This window comes from Gopherus flavomarginatus, chromosome 5 (genome assembly GCF_025201925.1).
Source record: "Gopherus flavomarginatus isolate rGopFla2 chromosome 5, rGopFla2.mat.asm, whole genome shotgun sequence".
Classification (NCBI taxonomy): Eukaryota; Metazoa; Chordata; order Testudines; family Testudinidae; genus Gopherus; species Gopherus flavomarginatus.
This window is the reverse complement of record NC_066621.1, coordinates 19,944,219-19,967,729: the sequence shown is the minus strand read 5'-3', so window position 1 is coordinate 19,967,729 and position 23,511 is coordinate 19,944,219. Positions and strand designations below refer to the sequence as shown.

The window sequence follows — 23,511 nt, the reverse complement described above, 5'->3', positions numbered from 1 at the left end:
CACCCCCTGCTTGACCAGTAGGGTCTAAGGCTTGTAGCCTTATTAGCCTATGGGTTAATCCGGCCCCGGTGGCTGGAACCCCAGTGCAGACAGACTCATTGCGACCAGGTCTTGCAAGCTCGGCTTCTGCTAGCGGAAAGCGGGGGCTGACTATGCAAAAGGCTGAGCGTGGCATAGTTAGGTAAAGGGATTAGCTACACAGAACCAGGCCCCCTGCCTGTGGGGCTTGACGCCGTAAAGTAGCCGAAGATACAGTTTGTTGTAGCCCTGATGCTCTATGTCGTGCAGTTGTGCATGCCAGCCGCACTCCACTCCCCTAGGAACAGAGGTAAGCCAATGCAGAACCAGGATCCACGGTATCATCTTCCACAGCAATTCTAGGCCACAGGACGGCGTCTGTGTGCCAGGGCAGTTACATCAGGGGCCCAGCTCAGTCAGGTTGTGTTTCTCCTAAGTAGATCAAGGTTGAAATCCCTTGTCTCAAGGCTGAGCGATGTGGGGCTGGAATTCCCAGAATAGCTTGCCCAGCCCCCTGCTCCCTGCTCATGTTTAAGCTGAACCTTCCTGTGTCGATGGCATCAGCCCACCAAAATGGGGGGAGGAAGGGGTCACGTGGGTGGAATCATTAGCACTGATTACCCAGCAATGCTGAGGGCTTTGTCTGCAGGTAGCCACGCTAGAAGGAAGTTGCAGCCACACCTCCGCTTGCACTGTGGGCATATGGGGATGGGGGCGTGGTGTTCTGTGATGCCAGAGAGGGTGAGGGGTAACTGACCCAAAGAGATCCTAGACCTGGTTTGCCTCTTGTGTGGGTTTCATGCTGATGGAACTCCGCTGAGTGTCAGTGGTTTATACGGTGGGAATCGATGGGGAGGCAGACCGGACTCTGTCACACCGCAGTAAACTCCGGGAAATGCAGACGCTCAGACAACGTGTTCAGAATGGGCTCTCTGGCCTTGAAATCTATGCAGCCAGCCTGTCCTGCTTTAGCTTCCCTGCTAGTGCTGCTCCAGCACGTATCCCTCATAGGCTTGTCCAGCCTGTGCCGCCGCTGCTGCTGTTATTGGAGCTAGCAAGATGAAGGCTAGTCTGGTACTACGCATGCTGCAGTCACGCCTCAGATCGCAGTGGAAACGAACCCACAGCGACATCTCCCCTGTGAATGGCCCGGCTTCTATAGCTGATCATATATCAGACTTCAGCTCCCTTCTCTTTCCATCCCAGCCTGGCATGCCCTGCTCCAGCTTTTGTTGAGCACAGAGAGGTGTCATTGAAATTCTGGTGTGCTGTACACATGCACACTTGCACTCACTACCTTTATACGCACACACGCTGTCTGTCTGTGTGTCTCTCTCTGTGCATGGCACACATGCGTTTTACACTCACTCATCCGGAGTCACAGCGGTATATTGTGTGATCCATCAAGCTCCCTTGGCCCTGTTTGAATGAATTACTGTGACAGCTGCTGCATTCTGTAGAACCTCCCCAGAGGCCTGGCTGCCTGGCCCTGAGCCCCTGAAATCCTATTACAGAGTTTCAAGATAAATAAAAAGTTAATCATCTCTGTGGCTGTCCGTGGCCGCCGAAGTGCTACGCAGACCTGCCTGCACTGAAGGCTGGGTGGTGGGTACCAGAGAAAATGAATTTGATCGGCTAATCGACTCCATCAAAATAAGCGAATGTTGTGAGGCTTCCCCAGGATTCTCTGGGGCAGATTAACGGGCAAGCTGGAGCGGGGATTCCCCAGCCAGACAGGGTCAAATCTGTAGATGGTCACATCTTGCATTTAAAATCCACCCCGTCTGTGTGCACCGTTTTCAAGTCTGTGCCGGAGAGGACAAACATCTGGAGGAGGAGCAGGGAGTGCTCCAGCTTTGCATCTGCCAATAAGGTGACTTTGTGCTCCAGGTCTGCGGCCCAGCCTCTCTTCCCCGTGAGCCAGAGCCCCACCGGCAGCTTGCCATGCCCCTTCAGTCAGAGATCCTGCGTGAGGTATGGACCTCAGACAGGTGAGTGTTCGGTTCCTTCTGCCTCGGGCTGCTCACACACATATTTGACATAGTCCTGCTTGTAGGGGGAAGGTGGCGGGGGAGGGGTTAGTTTTGTCTGAAGATCAGGCTCCAAGGTCACAGTGGAATACTGCAGCCTGGGGGGGGTTTGTAGCCTCAGCGCTTCTCTACCCCTGAGCAGTCAGGGAGCATTGCCTCGATCAAACACAGGGGTCTCCCCAGTGTAGACCCTACCCCTGACTTGGAGGAACATTGCTCTCCAGGAAACCAGTCTCTCCATGTTCATTCAAGGCCTCATCCAAAGCTTTATGGAAGATGAGAGAGGCTTTCCCGTGGACCCCAATGGGAGCCTACCATTTTAGGGTTCCCCCACATTCTATCGGTGTACCTCAATCTTGTCCTGGGGAGATCCCATCCCACTTTCTCCTGTGGGAAGGGATACTCTACAGTCATCAGTCAGCAGACCTAGAGTTGGCCAGCGAGGGAAATTTCCATTCTGTGGGAAATGTCAATATTTTGGAGGGAGGGGCTAATCATTTGGAATCGGAAGAACGAGATGCAATTGGCCAGATAATGAAAATTCTAAAACATTGTCCATTCAGGGCCATCAAAAAGTTTTTCAGTTATGTCAAAACATGATGCTGTATGATATAGATATAAATATCACATTACTATTCAAATTCAAATTTACGAATCTGAATGGAATGAATTGAAATGATGCTGTTGACACAAAATGTGTTTTATTGACTTTGTGCCCATTGAAATTGTCATTGAAATCAAAACAGGAAAGGTTTTGGTTTCGACTAAACTTGCCCTGTTCCTACGGGAAACCCTCCCATCGGAAAATTTCCACCAGCTGTAAGCAGGCAGAGTCTGTTGAACAAAGAGTGAAAAACAGGGATTGCTTGCGGGGGGTGGGGTTTGCTTCGCAGGTTTCCTGCTTGGGAGGGGTCTGGCGGGGCTGGCTGCGTGGAAACACTGTGCTAAGGTATCTTTTGTCATCAGGCTCACCTACCAGATAGGCTGGCTGTATTTGGGAGAACAGAGCTATTACCTGAGTCCCTACGCAGCCGAGCGTATACTCAGTCACTGGCATGCTCTGGATGTGTGCTTTGCTGCTGCCTTAGCCAGCATATTCATTGGACTCCTATATGTCCCCCAGGAAACGCTGCAGCAGAATACTGGGCATTTCAGATGGCTGCTCTGATGGACTGCAGACATCTGAGTTAGACGAGAGGCCTGCAGAATTTTCTTGGGCCAGCTGATGGCTTCTTAGACCATTCCAAAAAGAGCAGCAATCTGTAAGACTGCAAACAGATGCTTGCTCCAAAACCCAGGAGAGAGTGAACTAGTAATCTGACATTCACCATCTCCACTAGCAGCAATGGGCCAGACAGGACCAAGGGTTGGCTACCGCCTGCCATGTCAGAGACCCGAACATCTGTTCCTGGGCTGGTGATAACCGAGATATTTTTCAGGGATCAGCAATACCCCCTCTGGCATTGCCAGGCTCTGAAAGGGGTTCTGTCCGTCCTTGGCTGGAAGGATCATCACAATTCAAAAAGGATGTTGACAGATTTGGGGGGCGGGGGGACTACAAGAATTACTGAGCTCTGGAAAACCTGCCTCTGCAGCGAGACTAAATCAGCTCAATCCATTTAGTTTGCCAAAGGGGTAGGTTCAGAGGTAACCTGATCACTGTCTGTACGTACCTAACGGGAGAGAAGCTTTCTGAATCTCGCAGACAACGATCCAATGGCCGGAAGTTGGAGCTACATAAATTCAGAGTAGAAATGAGGTGAAATTTATATCTATGTATTGATTATTTTACCAGTGAGGTGATTAACCCCTAGAATATCTTACTTGGGGATGGGACAGGGTGTTTAAATCCAGGCTGGGTGTCTCTTTCTAAAAGATCTGCTCTGGCTCAGCCAGCACTCGTGGGCTTGATGCACGAATCAGTCACTTGCTGAAATCCTCTGGCCTGGGTTAGGCAGGACGTCAGGCTGGTTGATCTCTTCTGGTCTGAAAATGCACAAAACCCATGCCGGCAGGGGTTCCTCTGCCTGACCACTGAGCCACAAGCCTACCAAAGGATCCCTCTCCCCAACAGCCACTGTGTGTGTGTGTGTGTGTGTGTGTGTGTGTGTGTGTGTGTGTGTGTGTGTGTAATTAGTATTTAACAACAAACATTGCTAGCTACACTGACAGGCTGCAGTGCCATCTGCTGGAATGAGAGGGTCACCTCTCCAGAGGACAGTGGCAATTTCTGTTCAGAGATGTTTTACCAATGGTGCCGTGGCAGCCTGAGCACTGCTGGTCTATCCCATCTGCCATCGCTTACCCCACTCCACATCTCCAGCTCTGAGCAGCATTAGGACTTTCTGGGCTAAACTAGAAGCAGAATCTCCTTCCCTCCCTCCCTCCCTCCCCCTGAGAGCCTTAACAGCTGGTGCAGCTTTTCTGGGTGTCCCAGAACTACCTTGTTGCGCAGCTGGATTTGCTAGAGGTCTGTTTGCTGGTTCTTCTATTGTAAACACTCCCAAATTCTCTGTTCCCGTGACAAACAGCCACAAGTGCTGGGAGCAGCCAGAAGAACAGGCAAGAATGGGAATGGGAACTGAAACCAGTGGGAAATAAAGGGGATAGGAAACAGCATGTGGCAACTTAGAAGGGCACACAGGGCACCTCTGTGGATTGTCCACCTCTCGCTCAGAGATCCTGGGTTAGGGACCTGTAATACGCCAGTCTACAGAATGCCCACTTGGTACAGAGGTGTGTTCCCTCTAGCCCCAGAAGAAAGAAGTGGGCAGGGAGCATATGGGGGAGTGCGAGTAGGCAGTGGATTCTCTCTCTCTCTCTCAGCTGGGATTGATGTAAACCCAAGGGTCAATGTTTGTTTGTTTCCCTCTGCACGATTTTCTAATGGGACTGGTGACTTCAGCTGCTTCCACGGTTGGGAGCCCAGCTTGGGGCATGCTATGTGAGACAGCACTGAGCATCCATCCTCTGACAATCAAGCCCTTTTAAGCAGCGCTTAATTTGTAATGAAAGGCATGCCAGGGCTCAAGCAATTTTTTTACATCCATAAGTGATGCAGCAGGCCCAGAGGTGCCGGGGCTCGGAACTGCCAGGCCCTGGCACAAATTAAGCACGGCCTTTAAGGCCACTCCAGGTGGGCCCTCGAAAACAGAGCCATGCAAAGTCATCGTCGCTTTTGGAAACACAGGCCCTCATCTCATTGCACTGTTTTTCCCCTCACAGCGTGAATGAGGAACCCGGGAGCCCCCAGAAGCAGAAACTTAACAAGCAGGTAAGAAAATCTTCCCACACTTCTCCTGCCTAATGCTAAGCCCCTATACATCTGCCTACCTTCGGTTTTCCTCTGGCTCCCGTCACGGCAGTAACTCACACAGTTTCTGAGAGTAGCTGATGAGAATGCAGGAGATTCAGACTTGCCGTCTGCTTCGGGTACCGATCTGTGTTTGTGTTCCTGGACTGAGCCTGCTGGCAGGGCTGGGAAGATAATTGTGACTGTGACAGTGTTTTACAGAGATGGTCTAGACTGGGGGTATGGGTTGTGAGCCCAGAACGGAGGGACTCTCCAGTCTCTTGTGCTCAAAGCAGTTGTGTTTGTATATGAGGCTCTTAGAACTAACGGTGAGTTTTGGGAATGACACGCTGCCCTCTCTGGAGTTTGTACTGGTGGGTTCTACCCAAACACACCCATGCGAGTGTGACCCCAGCTGGTTCCCCTACACCACCCACAGCCAAGACTTTGGCTAAATTCTGGTCCAGCTCTGAACTTGGGGCCTGAGCGGGCCCATGTGAACGGGGGTTCAAATGATTCCAGTGGAACCAGGCATGTACAGGACCTCATTCTTTGTTTTGTTTTGTTGCTCTTTCCTTCCAACAAGAGCCCCAAATGGACCATTCAGAGCCCTCTTTAATGCTTTGCAGATTTCATTGCCCTCCACACCAAAGCAAGACAGTGATTACTGAGGTTATTTTAGAGAAGCTGAAAAAAAATGGTTTAGATATGGCTGATTGGTGGGGCCAAAGCTATGGCAGAGCTCACGTGGCTTCAGCTTACAATGGTGTTCAAAATCAAATTCAGCAGGGAAATCAGTCCGCGTCTTTCATCTCGCATGCTGCCCGCTCACTGCGGGCACTCGAATCAGAGCGTCTGCATTGGTGGCATCAGGATTGGCTCCGGTAGCTGCGGCGCGTAGCCTGGGGCAAGTCAATTCCTTGCTCCATGCCTATCTCAAGGTCTGGGCTGAGCTATACATGACTCCTCAATGGGTGGAACGCTTTCTGATCCGTGGCAGCAGCAGCTGGCAGCCCCATTCTGACGCTTATGGGTCTGTCAGTGTTTCTGTGACAACATGCTCCTCTGTCCAGTGGTTCGTAACAGTTGGTTTACAGCTGAAACTTGGCCTGGAAGGTCTTATTCCAATAAAGGTAATTGTGTTCTGCCTACCCAAATCTCCTCTTCTGTTTGAACTGTATGCCATGGTCGACAGAGCAAAAACAGACAGGGAGCTGCTTTTCTCATTAGGATCTGACAGTGATCTTCTAATTTTCATCCAAATGGAGCTTGAAGAGTTTCTGTCATCAAAATCTTTTTAAACCAGTGTATTGCATATATATAAACTCTCTGGAATGAAAACTCAGAGCAAAGGCCTTACCTTCTCAGTAGACTGGATAATATCATCCTCACCACTAGCGCTACGGAACTTGTTGGAGCACAAATTACTTTGCACATCCTGCAAGGGTGACCACCTCTGGGGTGCAACACATCTGCTGTTTAACAGCACACAGCAACAACACATGGCAGTTTGGGGAAGGAGAAACTGGTAGCCCGTTGAAGCTACAGGAGAAAGTAGGGAGGCAGATGCAATCTGGCCAGGGCAATGGAGATCACACCCCTTCTCTTGCAAAATGTCCCAGGAGATGGTAAATTATCACAATATGGCGCTATTTCATTGAAGTGACTCAGACCTACTCTGTTTGTTTCCTTTTTCATTTCAGTATCAATTTATAATTAGCTCCAGCCCACGCAGCAGCCCAGAATGAAACCACTGGAGAGCAGCTTGTAGGTGGGGACGTGAAAGGTGATTTGATCTAATGGCGAATACTCCAGCAAGAGGCTGCAGCCGGTGTTACTTACATCACCTTGCATCAGGCTGCGGGCTCTAAATCAGCACCTACTTCCCAAATGTTTTATTATCTAGCTAATTGCCAAGCCATGTGGTCTCCATCTGATGAATCCTCATTATTTATAGCCCCGGCTCAATGGGATTAGGTGTGGTACACCTAATCCATCTACTTCCTCTGTGCTCTGGCTCTGGGTGACCTCAGTCCCAGAGGAACTGGTTCTCACAAGCTATTTCTGGACACCAGTCACTGAAATCTCTTTACCTGCCACCACTCTTCCATAGGACCCTAATCGTCTTTAGCACAGGCTCCTCCTGTCACTCCCTGGCTGCGAAGCAAGACTCCTCCTTCACAATCTCCACTGTAGATGAACGTCTGAGCACCGTGATTATGCGGGGCCAGGGGGAATGGCCTCCCACGCTCACCTGAAACACCCACATGGTGGCCGTGTTCGTTACAATACATGGAACACACTTGAGAAAGCATCCTGGTCTAGTGAGTGGCTGAAACGTCCTTCCCAGGGAAGTTATCCCTTCTCTGCAGGTGTTGTGTAGGTGAAAGAGCTTTGTAGAGGAGAGGACTCACACCTGCGGTGCCCCCTTCTGGTAACTCCTGGGAATTAGCTCATTCCAGCCTCCAGAGCGCCCTCTGCAGGCCAGTGATCCGCCTGTCCTCTGGTCCCCATGTCCCTCCCAGGACCTTGGTTCCCTTTGAGCTGCGGGTGCTGCCCACTGGCAGTAACCCCTCCAATCTGGGTCTCCCCTCCCTGGGGAACCCCTAACCCACTACCCCCACTTTGCCTCAGTTTTGGCTATAGCCAAGTCTCCATCTAGCCCCCGTTCACTGGGGCAGACTGCAGTATCAGCCAGTCATCACTGGCAAGGAGGGTTTGGACCTGCTGCCTTGACCTACCTCTGGCCTGCCCTCTGCAACCCCCAGTACCTGTTGGCCCAACGCTAGGCCGCAGCCTGGAGCTTTCCAGGCTGGAGCTCCCCAGCTCCTCAAACTTTCCCCAGCCCTGCTCCACTCAGGTACTCTGCTCAGGTCCCTGTAGCCAAGCCCATCCCCCTCTACAGCCAGAGAGACTCTCCCCTGGGCCTCTGGCTCACAGCCTTTTATAGGGACCAGCTCGGCCTGATTGGGGCTTGGCCACAGCTGAGCCTACCTTCCCTAATCAGCCCAGGCTTTCCTTCCCAGCCTCAGCCACTCAGCCAACTGCTGGCCTGGAATCCCAGCAGCCAGTCTGCTCAGCCCACTGCCCGTCTGAGGTTCCATCTGCCAGCCTCTGTAAATGTAAAATGTATTACTGGAATGTGAAACCTTAAATTACAGTGAATAAATGAAGACATGGCTCACCACTTCTGAAAGTTTTGCCGACCCCTGGAATAGTTGTATGGATAATGAGGTTATTTAGATTTAGAATAGTTTTGGAATGGCCATCAACCCTCCTGCTTCAGGGCCGAGGCCAACCTCTCACCACTGGGGGTCAACAGGAAACTTCCCCTAGGGGCAGGTTGTCCCATAACTGCTCACTTTAGAGTTTCTTGCTCCTTTCTCTGATGCAGCTGATGCTGGCCAGTGTTGGAGCCAGGATCCTGAGCTAGATGGTCTGATCAAGTCAGGTAGTTCCTATATTCCTAAGGACCCACATGTTCAACCAGAAGAAGATAGAAGCCCACCTGCTCTGAGACCTGGGTGACATGAGATTAGATATCTGGAGAGGCTCCTTCTCTGAGAAGAAAGCTCGCTGAACTGTCAACTAACCTGCAAGAATCTGAAAAAAACCTGAAGAGTTCTGTATAAGCTTGAAAGCTTGTCTCTCTCACCAACAGAGGTTGGTCCAATCAAAGATATCACCATAACTACCTTGTCTCTCTCATGTCCTGTTGGGACCAAAACGGCTACAACACTGCACACAACAAATCTGCAAAGAATGGTAGAAGCTGAGAATTTAAGGCAAGAATGGAGAATTACTTCAAAGCTCCCAACATCTCTGGCTACATGGGTGGAGAGGTGGAGCTGTCCTTCTGTGAAATGGAGGCTCAATTAGGTTGACGGGCCAAAGGGGTTTTCCATCCAAAATTTGTTTCTATGGTTTTTAAAATGTTGTGCCCATGATAGAGGTAACACAAATGTAGATACTGTCAGTACAAACCCCTAGCTTAGTTGCAGGGAGTAGAAGAGCACATGAGCCAGCATTCCTGGGTTCTGTTCTTGAATCTGCCACGTGCTGAAAGAACATAAGAACGGCCATACTGGGTCAGACCAAAGGTTCATCTAGCCCAGTATCCTGTCTTCTCACAGTGGCTAATGCCAGGTGCCCCAGAGGGAATGAACCGAACAGGTAATCATCAAGTGATCCATCCCCATCACCCATTCCCAGCTTCTGGCAAAGAGAGGCTGGGACACCATCCCTGCCCATCCTCCATGAATCTATCTAGTTCTTTTTTTAACCCTGTTATAGTCTTGGCCTTCACAAAATTCTCTGGCAAGGAGTTCCACAGGTTGACTGTGCATTGTGTGAAGAAATACTTCCTTTTATTTGTTTTAAACCTGCTGCCTATTAATTTCATATGCTGACCCTTAGTTCTTGTGTTATGAGAGAGAGTAAATAACACGTCCTTATTTACTTTCTCCACACCAGTTATGATTTTATAGACCTCTATCATCTCTCTCCATAGCCATCTCTTTTCCAAGCTGAAAAGTCCCAGTCTTATTAATCTCTCCTCATATGGAAGCCGTTCCATACCCCTAAACATTTTTGTTGCCCTTTTCTGAACCTTTTCCAGTTCCAATGTATTTTTTATTGAGATGGGGCAACCACATCTGAGGCTCATTAACTCTTCATTTAATCACATTTGTGAAGTAATGCCTGTGTTAGAAGGCATTTATAAAGAGTTCAAAGATCCTCAGAGTGGGCAAGACAGAAGGGCAGAAAGCTATTAGTGCTGTGATAACCAGATGAGCAAAGAAACAACAGGCCTGTGATTAGAACGAAAGCCAGATTATTCCTTTCTCCAAAGAGTCCTCCCCTGGAAATCAGACCCTGTTGGTTCCTAAAAACTAAATTTGTGCCATTGGAGGGGTGCACATACACACACAGTCCGTGCTTCACACACCAGTATTATTTTGCTAGCAGGTGCAGTGCAAAGGCAGGAACTGGCCTGGTTTTGAGACAACATTGGTTTTGTTTTGTTCTGGGAACGCACCCAGATACTACTGTGATGGACGCGATACAGACTCTGACATGAGTAAGTGTCTCTCAGCTGCCCCTCCCTGCTCTGTCATTGTGTTGTTTAGTTAGAGACAGGCCTGAGCTTTTACATCTAGAGTCAGGCTTCCTCAGGAGCTAGGCGAGGTTTGGAGCTGAGTTTAGGCTTGGACCCATTTCTATGCCGTCCTCTCTCGGCGAGAGAGATAGTCCTAGCTAGCGACTGGACACAAGGCAGGTTCTACCCTCAAAATCTTTCAGCTGCTCGGCTGAGAGTTTCAGTGCTGACACAGGGACTTAGACACACAGCTTCCGTTCATTTCAATGGTACATAAGAACAGCCATACTGGGTCAGACCAAAGGTCCATCTAGCCCAGTATCCTGTCTTCTGACAGTGGCCAATGCCAGGTGCCCCGGAGGGAGTTAACCTAACAGGTAATGATCAAGTGATCTCTCTCCTGCTATCCATCTCCATCCTCTGATAGAAAGAGGCTAGGGACACCATTCCTTACCCATCCTGGCTAATAGCCATTAATGGACTTAACTTTCTTGAATTTGGCTAAACCCCCTGGTCCCGTTCGCCTTTATTTTAAAGCAAAGGTATTGCCAGCCCTGCAGACTGAAACCCTCCCTGTATCCCCAGAGTGGGTACAGCATAGGTCCCAGAGTTGTGAACTTCTACCACCAAGGTGCCTGTGTGCGCCTGAAGGGACTGCAGAGGGGAGCATTATCTCCAGGAACCAGGACCAGCTGGTGTGTATTGAGCTGAGGACACCTGCCCACTAGGAACTGCTGTGAGAGCTCCAATTCCTTTCACAAACCTGTTTCCTTATCACTCCCACTCTTCTCTGTGCCTTTAAAGACCGCCCCCCGCCTCCCCGCCGCCCCTGCCTCTGTTGTTCTTGTCTCTGCTCAGAGAAGGGATTGGCTATTCACATGGATATCAAGAATATGCAGCGTTACAGCTTATCCCACTCTACTTGGCACTGGTGAGGCCTCAGCTGGAGTCCTGGGTCTAGTTCTGGGTGCTGCACTTCAGGGAAGATGTGGACAAATTGGAGAGAGTCCAGAGGAGAGCGACAAAATGGACAAAAGGTTTAGAAAACCTGACGTGTGAGGAAAGCTTAAAAAGTGGGCACGTTTAGTCTTGAGGAAAGAAGACTTGGGGACGGACGGACCCGGTAACAGTCTTCAAATATGCAAAGGGCTGTTATAAATAGGATGGGTAACAATTGTTCTTCATATCCACCGAAGGTAGAACAAGAAGTAACAAGCTTAATCTGCAGCAAGGGAGATTAGCTATTGGGAAAAGCTTGCTAACTGGCAGGGTAGTTTAAGCTCTGGAATAGGCTTCCAAGGGAAGGTGTGGAATCCCGATCATTGGACGTTTCTAAGAACAGGTTGGACAAACCCCTGTCAGGGCTGGTCTAGGTTTACTTGGTCCCATCTCAGTGCAGTGGGCTGGACTAGGTCTCTCGAGGTCCCTTCCAGCTCTGCATTTCAATGATTCTGGAAGGGATATTCAACTTCATGCTTCAGAGGTGCCAACCTCTTAGAGACCAGGATGAGACCAATGCTGGGGGCTTGATATCCCACCTCTGCCTCCAGCAGGGTTCTTACATCTTCCGCCAAACAGCCGATTCCGACCATTGCCGGAGACACAATACTGAGCTAGACAGACCTCTGGTCTGTCGAGCCTGGCAGTTCTGAAGCTGAGTAGGGAGATGTTTCACCTGTAGCCAGGTCCCATCCGTTGGCTTAATTCTTCATTCTTTCCCCATAAGAACAAATGGCCATACTGGGTCAGACCAAAGGTCCATCTAGCCTAGTATCCTGCTTACCGAAAGTGGCCAATGCCAGGTGCCCCAAAGGGAATGAACAGAATAGGGAATCATCAAGTGATCCATCCCTTGTCGCTCATTCCCAGCTTCTGGGAAACAGAGACTAAGGACATCATTCCTGCCCAACCTGGCTAATAGCCATGGGTGGATCTATCCTCCATGAACTTATCTAGTTCTTTTTTGAACCCTGTTATAGTCTTGGCCTTCACCACATCACAAATAGTTTGGCCCATCCTGCGAAGGCATATCCCACATCCTCCTGGCCCTGGCTCTGACCCCATTACCACCACTTTTACACTGAGGTAACTCCCTTGGCTCCCACGAATCTCTCCTGACTTACATCAGCGTGTGTGGGAAGGCTGCAGTGCTCCCATTCATATTTACTCTGGGTATTTCGACAGCTAGTGACACTGTGTGATCACTAAACCCCAGAGACTGACCTGCATGAACTCTCCAGAAGGTCAAGTCATCAGCACTCTGAGCTCTTTGCCAGCAGCCCCTCGTCACTCTCCTCTGACCTCTGTATCATATTGGCTCTGGGCAGGGGTTTGACATGTAATGAGATTCATATTGTGTTGGGGAGATTGCTCCAACGTGCTGGTTCTGGGGCTGGAGGCAATTATTCCTACTGCCAATTGGCCTGCTCCTGTAGCTGATGGATGCTGCCTTCTCAGGAATTCCATTCTCCAGCAGAAAAGGTTTTGGAGAAACTCCAACCTGAAGACTTTGGAAGAAGTATAACCCACATCGCCCTCTACGCACAAGAAAGACTCGCGGGCAAAGTACAAAGTTCAGCGGGAGGATGGCAGCTTGGGAATTTTGCTTCAAAAAACAATGTTGGCAGGAGAAACTTTCAGAAGAATGTGGCCCAATCTGATTTTTCTTTTGTTCTTTGAAGCTGTTTCCCTGAGGCACAAGGAATTTTTGGAAGGATATTTCTGGATTGTTTAAAAAACAACCACCACCCATCCACCACCACAACAGAAATGCAGTGGGAGCAGGTTGAATGAGACAATGAAAGAGCACAGAGGTGGATGGTTTCTGCCAGTCCAAATCATGGCAGTTTGGTAATGAACCAGAAAGTTCTTCCTCGAGTGATTACTCATGTGTATTCCACAGTAGGTGTTCATGCTATACGGGGGGCGGGGAACACCGCTGGGACCCCTGGAGTGGCGCCTGTATATCGCACTACAAGGGGAGCCATGCACTTCCCGCCACCCTCAGTTCCTTCTTGACACTGGTGAAGGTAGTTGGAACTTCGTGCTCCAGCCTTGCTGCAGCTTCTCTAGTTAGCCTTAGAAGTACAGTTCTTCCAATAGTTAAATAGTTTTCTCCAGTTAGTTGTCTGGGTTCAGGGCATGCCCCGTGCCCCAGGCTTCAAGTGGTGTGACTCCTGTCGCAGTTCTATGCCAAGAAGCAACCCACACACTCAGTGTCTCTGTTGCTTGGGCGAGACCCATGTAAGTGAGCGCTGTAGGATCTACAGACCATTCAAGCCCCTGACTAAGAAGGAGAGAGACATTAGGCTTCACGCTCTCCTAATGGAATCAGCAGTAGCCCCGGCACCGGCACGCTGAACAGACTCGGTGCTCGGCACCGCGTCTTCAGTACAGATTGAAGTCCCCTCCACTTGGCGAGTACAGGAGCAGCACCTTGGATGGGTACCGATCCTCGTCCTCGAGGTCCCAATCACACGGATGGCACCATCGCGGACACCGTTGCTCTTGCCACTCACAGTACAATGTGGTCGATGGCGACTTCCACATCAGCACCCAGTCGCCCATCTCCAAGTCAGACAGCTCAGCGAGAACAAACGGTGCCGCCTGGAACCCAAGTTGGGCAATGGCACGGAACACCATGGCAAGGTGATCCTGCTTGGTGGCCGGAGCGTCTCAGGCTCCCTCGACCTTCCGTCCTCGACAGAGGGAGAAATCAATGGGTCCCAAGCTGACGGCACTGTGCCTGGACTCTGACCTGGGGATCAACCCACCAGTACTGCCCAATGCCCTAGGCTCTGTGCCAGTCCCCTCGCTGGCACCGGAGGACACCATAGCAGCACCACCGCCCATCCCACAGGAGGACTCCAAGGCTCACCAAGAGCACCTCAAGTGGGTGGTGTCCAAACTCCAGCTCCAGGCTGAGGAGATGGAGGAGCCATTTGACTCTCTCCTTAATGTACTGTCATCCTTGGCACCGAGCGGGTGGCCCTACCTCTTCACCAAAGGGTAGGCAACATCTCGACTACACTGTGGCAAACCCCAGCTTCCTTGCCCCCCATCTCCAGGAAAGCATAGAGGAAATACTTCTTGCCAGCTAAGGGCCATGAATACCTGTACTTCCACCCAACACCTAACTCCCTAGCGGTAGAGTCAGTGAACCACTGAGAACGTCACAGTCAGCCCGCACCCACCCCCAAGGACAAAGATGCCAGGAGACTGGACACTTTTGGCAGGAAGGTTTATTCCTCTGCAAGTTTCCAGCTTAGGGTAGCCAACCACCAAGCATTTCTGAGTCGATATGACTTCAGTTTATGGGGGTGCCTACCAAAGTTTGAACCTCTCCTCCTGGAGCGGGACAAAAAGGAGTTCAGGGCTCTGGTAGAGGAAGGAGTGTCAGCAGCGAAAGCAGCCCTCCAGGCATCATCGGATGCAGTAGACACGACAGCCCGTTCGAAGGCCTCCGCCATATCCATGCGCAGGGCGTCGTGGCTTCTCCTGTCCAGATTGTCTGCGGAGTCCCAGTCCTTGATGCAGGACCTTCCCTTCAGCAGGAAAGCATTGTTTGTGGACCAAATTGATATCCGCCTGCATGGGATGAAAGACTCCCGCACCACCCTGCAAACCTTGGGCCTGTATATCCCTCTGGCAAAGGACAAACCTAGGCCGCAAACTTCAGCTCCTCCTACTAGGAGCAGATACTAACCCCTGCCTAAGAGACCGAGGGAACAGACACGTAGGTCCCAGCATCAGTCCCGTTCAGCCTGGCCTCTCGAAGGGCAAAAGGCAGGGAAAGAGGCAGTTTTGACTCTTTCCGGGGGGCCACTGGGCCTGTTGCCAGGGAAGCCCCCCAGTTAATAGTTTGTGTTCTGCAACCGTTTATTTGCCTTCCAAGTGGAGTGGTCCCATATAACGTCAGACCTCTCCTCAACACTGTTCTCAAGGGCTACATATTGCAGTTCACCTCACCGCCCACCCCCCCACCTCCCACACTGGGTGAGCCTCAGGGATCCGGAACATGCCCGCCTCCTAGACCAGGAAGTGGCACGACTCCTCTGCCTGAGGGCGGTGGAAAGGTACCGGTAGAATTCCAGGGTAAGGGCTTCTACTCCTGGTATTTCCTGATCCCGAAGGCAAAAGAGGGGCTCAGACCCATCCTAGACCTATGGGATCTCAACAATGTTATGGTCCACTACAAGTTCCATATGGTATCCTTGGCCTCTATCATCCACTCCTTGGACCCAGGGGATTGGTTTGCAGCCCTGGACCTCCAGGATGTGTACTTCCATATCCATATTATCGAGAGGCACAGGTGTTTCCTCGGATTCCTGGGCGGGGGGACCATTACCAATTCACAGTCCTTCCATTTGGCCTTTCCAGGGCCCCCAGGATTTTCACCAAATGCATGGCGGTGGCAGCAGCCTACCTCCAGGGGAAAGGGGTGCAAATTTTCCCTTACCTGGACAATTGGCTCCTGAAGGGCAACTCTCGGTCCCAGGAACAAGCCCAGGTGGGACGACTTCTGTCCATGTGTGCAGATCTCAGCCTAGTGCTGAACGAGGCCAAGTCTATGTTAGTTCTGGTTCAACACATACAATTCATAGGGGCTCTACTGGACTCATTAGAGGCGACAGCCTCTCTTTCCCGGGACAGATTCGAGACCCTCAAAGGTCTCATCGCCTCAGTCACGGCATTCCCTGTGATGATGGTGAGGGTGTGCCTTCAGATCCTCAGTCACATGGCAGCATGCACATCCATGGCCCGCTATGCTAGGCTCAGAATGAGGCCCCTCCAGCTCTGGTTAGCCTCCCAATATTCTCAGATCAGGGACGGGCTGGACAAGGTTGTCTCGTTACCGCCCCACGTAGTGGCTGCCCTGCAATGGTGGTCCGCAACATGCAGCAAGGGATCCCCTTCCAAGAAGTCTTCCTCTCACTGCCTCGGACCTGCGCTGGGGAGCCCATATAGGGGACATTCAAACCCAAGGGAGATGGTCGGCCTCGGAATTGTCCCTACACATAAACGTCAGGGAGCTCAGGACAATATGCTTGGCATGTGTAGCTTTCAGTGCGCATCTTTGCAGGAGGATGATCAGAGTCCTCACGGACAATATGGCTGCAATGCATTACATCAGCAGATGGGGAATGCACTCCTCTGCCCTGTGCCTGGAAGCCCTGAGCCTATGGGAGTTCTGTATAGCCCACAATATCTCACTGAGAGCCTTCCACTTACCTGGCATCCGCAATGTGCGAGTCGATCACCTCAACAGGGTTTTTTCCCACCAACACGAGTGGTCATTCCACTAGGGAGGTCGTCCTGCAGCTCTTCCGAGATTGGGGAGCTCCTCAGGTCAACCTCTTTGCAATCGACCAGAATCGACGCTGCCCCGAGTTCTGCTCCAGGGGAAGAGCAGGAAGTGGGGCGATCTCAGACACCTTCCTCCTTTGGTGATCAGGCCAGCTTTTCTACGCCTTCCCACTGCTCCCCCTGATAGGCAAAGTCCTGCAGAAAGTAAAAGCAGACAGGATGCGGGTCATCCTCATAGCCCTGGATTGGGCCCGTCAGCATCTGCAACTCTTAGCGGCTCCCCTGTGGAGGCTTCTGCTTCACTCGGATCTCCTTTCCCAGGAGTAGGGATGCCTCCTCCACCCCAACCTGGCCGCACTTCACTTGACAGCATGGTTGCTCCATGGTTAGATGTGGAGGAGGGGAGGTGTTTGGAGAATGTCAAACGAGTTACATTGGAAAGCAGAAATCCATCCACACAACAGATGTACCTGGCCAAATGGTATAGGTTCTCTAGGTGGGCGGCGGAGTGGGGAACTTCCCCATCGTCCACGTCACTCCAACTCATTCTCGATTACCTCCTGTCCCTTAGGACCCAAGGGCTAGTTCCCATCTCCGTCAGGGTGCATTTGGTGGCCATATCGGCCTTCCACTCCCTGGTACAGGGCCACTCAGTCTTTTCCCACCATATGACCTCCTGCTTTCTAAAGGGCCTGGATCGTTCATTCCTATATGCTAGGCACCCCGTGCCGCAATGGGATCTAAACCTAATGTTCTTCCACCTCGCAGGTCTTCCCTCTGAACCCTTGACCACGTGTTCCTGGTCCCACCTGTCATGGAAGGTAGCATTCCTTGTTGCAATCACATCAGCTCGTCGTGTCTCAGAGCTTAGGGCCTTGACCTCGGAACCCCCGTATACGGTCTTCCACAAGGATAAGGTCCAGCTTCGCCCACACCCTGCTTATCTCCCAAAGGTGGTCTCCACCTTCCATATGTATCAGGACATCTTCCTACCGGTGCTCTGTCCTAAGCCCCATTCCTCCAACAAGGAGCGCCGTCTACATCTGCTAGATGTGCACAGGATGCTAGCTTTTTACCTGGACCGAACCAGGCCGTTTAGGAAATCCTCGCAGCTGTTCATTGCGTCAGCCGAACGTATGAGGGGGCAACCAATTTCCACTCAGCGCCTTTCCCCTGGATCACCTCATGCATACTCACGTGTTATGACCTGGCAGGGGTTCCCCCGCCACCTATCGTTAAGGCGCATTCTAATTCATCAGCCACCTATGTAGCTCATGTCCCTATCCAGGACATATGTAGAGCTGCCACGTGGTCCTCTGTCCACACCGTTTCTTCGCATTATGCGATCATCTCCCAAACACATCCCGGAAACCCTTAAACTCCTACCCAGTTCCATCAGATATAGCTTGGAGTCACCTACTGTGGAATACACATGAGCAATCACTCGAAGAAGAAAGGACAGTTACCTGTTCTGTAACTGGCATTCTTCGAGATGTGCTGCTTAACTGTATTCCACATCTTGCCCTCCTTCCCCTCTGTCGGAGTTGTCTGGCAAGAAGGAATTGAGGGTGAGGGGAGTGCGCAGCTCATCTTATAGCGTGATATAGAGGTGCCACTCCAGGGGTTGCAGCTGTGCTCCCTTCCTCACAGGTACTGCTAAGGGAAAACCTTCCAGCACCAGTGCACATGGTGAGCACGAACACCTACTGTGGAATACACCTAGGGCGACCAGAGAGCTAGTGTGAAAAATCAGGACGGGGTGGGGGGTAATAGGAGCCTATATAAGAAAAAGACCCAAAAATCGGGACTGTCCCTATAAAATCGGGACATCTGGTCACCCTAAATACACCTGAGCAATACATCTCGAAAAATGCCAGTTACGGAACAGGTAACTGTCCTTTCAGCAGGGTTGCAACCAAGTGGCTGGTTGTGAAATCAGTTGGTGGCTCTATTTGGCTGTAGTGGATGGGTTTCTAAACACAGACATCACCCTCTCAGTTGGCACTAACTGTCCATCTCAACACAGAGGTAAAAGTCTGGAACTGGAGCACCCATCCAAGCCTAGCAATGGTTTCTGGAGATCCCGGTAGGGATGGCATGAAGGCAGCATGCGCGGCTGCTGCCCGCACTGATCGTGGACTGTAGCAGTACATCAGTCAGGCTCTAGGGCTGGCCATCTCTCCCCTTATGTCAGCGGAAAATCCATGGCAAAAACAGTGACCACGGTGCAGTTCCGTCCCCACCCATAGGGCAGCCTATGAAAGAAGACAGGGAAAAGAACGGAATAAAGAAGCCTGGTTCGAGTTTTAGGCGATTGTGACTCTCTGGCCACCATCCCCGGCTGGGAAAGGCTTGTCTGGCTCCCGGCTCCCTGCATGTCTCAACATCAGCCTGCGGGCAGAATGACTGTGAAGGAAAGATCCAGGTGTTAATGTTTAGCGCTTAAAGGAACATTGTCAGATTAAACACTCAATTTAAAAAAAAAAAAGGCAGAGGAGTCCAGACCTGTGTTTCTTTTAACCCCTGAAATGGTTTAAAATGGGGGGAAATTTTAAAAATCTAATTCTCTTATTTGGTAGTGGTGGTTTCCTTTTTGACATTTCAGATCAGATCATTTCACATTGGCTCCCAGGCATTAGCACAATGGGGCACTGCTTGGGTTGTAGATGGTGCAGGGGCACATTGAAAAGAAATCCGCATTATTGTACAACGAGGCTTTTCATTTTGTTAAGAAAGGGGGGAAAGGTTAAAGAAAAGGAGAAATCAGTGTATTAAAATAAGTTTTATTGTCTTATTTTCCCTAACAAAATTTTCCTTTTGGACCACCCTGGCAGCGTCTTTTTAAAACGATGAGGGGAAAATGTTATTGCTGAATAGAGGACTTGAGAATGGGAGAAAGATATCGGACGTGATTCTGATCTCATTCACACTGCTTTTACATCAGTATAACTCCATTTACTTCAGCAGAGTTACTCCATTTACTTCAACAGAGTTACTCCTGATTTACACCAGGCTGGGTGAAATGGGAATCAGGCTCTAGGTGCTGAAGGAGGGACCCACTACGGAAAAACTGCTTTTTTCAAGCAGCAAGGGGGATGCCTAGGTTAGGGATTTCTTCCCTTAGCCAGCTAGGTGCCTTCCCTGCGGGCTGTTAGCTCCGTCCACCTGCCTCTTCATCCCTGGCCCTCACCTTTTGCCAGTGCTTCACTGGAGCATTTCTTTAAAATCTCTGTTTAGCTAGCCAGCAAGTGTGTCTGGTTTTGAAGGTAGACCCAGACACCAAACAGATTGGGCCAGGCTGATTTTTCCTTTATCTTCTCTCTCCCTCTGTCTCTGTACTGGACCCTTTGCCCCTCTCCTGCATGCATACCTCCTGCTCTCAGGGTCCATCGTTCTTCTCGTCCTCACCTGGCAGCTCTGTTCCCTCCTAGATCTCTCACCTCAGTTTCCCCTTCCTGCACATCCCTTCCCTTCTCTCCTGACTGCTCCCTGCCTGTGCCCACTCCAGCCTCTGTCTGTTCTGCCCACTGTGGCCTTCTTGCTTCCTCCCATTGCCCTGCTCCTCCTCTTTGAGGCTCTGTGGAGACCCACTTGTCCCAGGAAGCATTGCAGTTATGCAGACTGCACCCCCGTGCAGAAGGGTTCTGGTCCCCTCGCGCATGTTCTGTATTACAGTGGGTTGTACTGGACTGTGCCTGTGGACTGTAGGGTTTCCAGGGCCGGGGCTCTGTTATTGGGTCTTTCACATGCCTGTAAATGATGTGTCCCTCCATCCAGCGCCTCTTGCCGGGGCAGAAGCAGAAGAAGAAGCGCCAGGAGCCCACGCTGGAAGCCAAGCCCAAGAAATCAAAAGTAAAAAAGTTGGACAACCTGAGCCCGGCAGAGGAGTCCAGCGCCCCCTCTCAGAGTAAGAGACGTAAGCAGCTTGGCCACGGCCAGGGACAGGCAGCCCCTGGGAGCTGCGGGCAGGGGTGATAAGAAATCAGGAAGGGCTCTGACTCACACATGCATACACAGCCCACACCTGCTGCCTTCCGGGCTGTGCATTACCCTTCTGTGCCAGCTTCCTGCCTCTCTCCTCTCCAGCAGCACTGGGGCAGCCAGCAAAGCCTTGGGTTTGTCCTCAGAACAAGGCACCGGCCATCTCTATGTGCCAGTGCCCATGCTGGGACTGGGACTTGAGAATCCCAGCTGTGCTGGTAGGAGCAGTCCAGCGCGCATGACCCCTTGCAGGGCATGAAACCAGCTGCTGGAGGGAGCTCTACCAGTAGAAGAGGTTGAGCCCCTGTCTGTGGTGGTGCCTCGCTGTACTGCCCACAAAGCAGTGCCAGGCCAGCCATGCACACATGCAGACACCTCCTGGCATTTAGCCTGGCACAGTGCCTAAGTTTTGCCTCCAAGACGCAGGTCTGTACTCTGGGATTGACCCCCGCAAAGCGTATTTGGACCTAGACACAAGCCAGGGCCAACCCCACCTGTATGCCTGCACAAGCCCCTAAATATAGGGGGGGTCCCATATATGAGCTCTCCCTCCCAGCACCCGTAGCCTCCCCTCCCAACTCTGATCCACCCTTTCTGGAAGATCACCTGAGGGACTCACTTCCATGGCCTCACAGACACAAATGCTCCCCCACCCCATCATCCTTCCCCGGTGAGACACATCCCCATCCACTCTCCCTTCCCGCAGTGCACTAGGAGGTAAGTGGAGTCTGACTTCATTCCAAGCCGTACCACACTGAGCAAGTGCCTTTCCGCCCCCCCGCCAGCTCCCCGCCTGTCCTGGTCTGTGTTTCTGTCCTCACTCTGGCCGCTCTCACCACATGCAGCTATCAGGAAACTGAGGGAGAAGAAGGAGGAGAAACTGGAGGAGGAGAGTGAAAAGCAGCCCTACCCCAAATCCACCAAAGAGCCCAGGAAGAAGAAGGAAAGTCCCACATCGCATTTCAGTGTGGCCAAAGCCTCAAAAAAGAAGCAAGGTAAGAAGGTGTCTCTAATGCATGCTGCACACCCTCACGCCCACCACACCCAACCCTAGCACACAGCCACGACCAGCCACACACCAGCATACAGGCCACAGACTCCTGCTTGTGTCACAATCCAGCCACACACACTCGCAGCCTAAACACAACAGCCAGGCCTGCACGCCACAGTGCAAGCACATCCTCGCATCACCATGGTAATCCAAACACAGCTATGCCACACGCCCCAGCCAAACACAATCCTCGCACACTGGCGTTGTGCTCCCAATCCAGCAAACTGCTTTGCACTCACAACCCGATCCAAACACAACTACGCCATGCAAATGCAGTCCACACACACAGACAGCATTCACAATCCAGCACACAGCCCTGCACATATCCCACAATTCAAAAATCACACTGCAACACAATCTCCATCCAGACACAAAACAGCACCTTGCATCCCAGTCCAAACCCAGCCTTCCCACATGCGCTGTGCACTTTTGATCCAAACCCATCTGAAAGCCTGCTTGAAAACACTCTTGGCACCACTGGAGAACCGACCCCCTCTACCCCTAAAAGGCAATGAAAGGCCGTGTGCTGGGAAAGCCCCCAACCCCCACATAGGGTGAGTAACGCCCGGCTCTGCTTTCAGAGGACAGCTGCACAGAACAGGCAGGTGGCTTTTGCAGTTTTGGGCCCCATTCTAATACCTGTCCTCTAATGCACACCAGGTCCATTTTCCAGACAAATATTTCACCCACCCTGACCCATCAGCTCCTGATCATTGGTGGATGTCTATGGGCAATTGCTCCATTCCTTGTTACTGTCTCTCCAGGGGAGGGAGGAGGTGAGGGATAGAGGAAAGGACCAGGGCTGCCCGGGGGGGGAGGCAATTTGCCCCAGGTCCCGGGCCCCACAGGGGCCCTGAGAGCCCTGGCCCAGCGACAGTTCGGGTCTTTGGCCAGCATTTCTGCAGCGGGGGGCCCTTCAGTGCTGCCAATGACGTGGAGCTTCTGAAGGGTCCCCCTCCGCCAAAATGCCGCCAAAGACCTGGACTGCCGCCAGGTGAGTACAAGCATCGCAGCTTCCCCGCTTTGCCACAGGCCCCCTGAATCCTCTGGGCAGCCCTGGAAAGGACTCCCCCGAGGGATGCATGTACCACACAGACTCCTAGGAAAAGCCCAGGAGGCAAGACAATCACTAGGTGGCAGCCTTGTACCACAGGGCTTCCCCCTCCCCACCCACCACACACACACATTCTCTTACTATCCTGCACACAAATACAGTGGCCTTTATTTTCTAACCTGCTGTTTCCTATAGGGTAAACTCCTGGGGTAAAAAGCTCTAGCGCCTGATCTACACTGGGGGAAACACCCCAGCATTTCCAACCAGGTTTGAAACTGGTTCAGCTGGTGTAACTGGTTCTCAAAGCGGTTTGAATGTGTTTGGGGAGCGGGGGGGGGGGAGGTTCCCAGTGTGGGCCCAGTGAAGTCAGAGCAGCCCTCTAGACTGGAGGTTTCTACGTAGGCTTTTAAGCACACCTTTATGACTTCTTCTCACCTGGATTGATCCCATTTGCACTGACTGGCCATGCCGTTTAGAAACCAGTTTTCCAGGATTTGTGATCAAATTTGTTTGAGTCCCAGCACGGACTAGACTCCCAGATACTAGGTGGGTGTGGTGTAAGCAATGGGTGACATATGGCAATGGGTAGGTCCAGGTCCAGTGGGCCCCAAGCTAGTCCCCAGCTGGGGGGAAAGTTCCTCTGAACAGGACAGGCGGAACCGTCACCACAGTCACTTAATG

The 23,511-nt window shown here is 51.5% G+C and overlaps 1 protein-coding gene across 1 annotated transcript in view; it reads left to right on the top strand.

Moving 5' to 3' along the window:
* The first annotated feature begins 1,607 nt into the window (after nucleotides 1-1,607).
* The window catches only part of TULP1 (TUB like protein 1), a 36,817-nt gene continuing 14,913 nt past the window's right edge, over nucleotides 1,608-23,511 (top strand). The window contains exons 1-4 of the mRNA XM_050953140.1: nucleotides 1,608-2,009; nucleotides 5,274-5,322; nucleotides 20,522-20,651; nucleotides 21,571-21,728. Of these exons, the coding sequence (XP_050809097.1) occupies nucleotides 1,963-2,009; nucleotides 5,274-5,322; nucleotides 20,522-20,651; nucleotides 21,571-21,728 (384 nt within the window). The 5' untranslated portion in view covers nucleotides 1,608-1,962. The remainder of the gene's footprint in view (nucleotides 2,010-5,273; nucleotides 5,323-20,521; nucleotides 20,652-21,570; nucleotides 21,729-23,511) is intronic.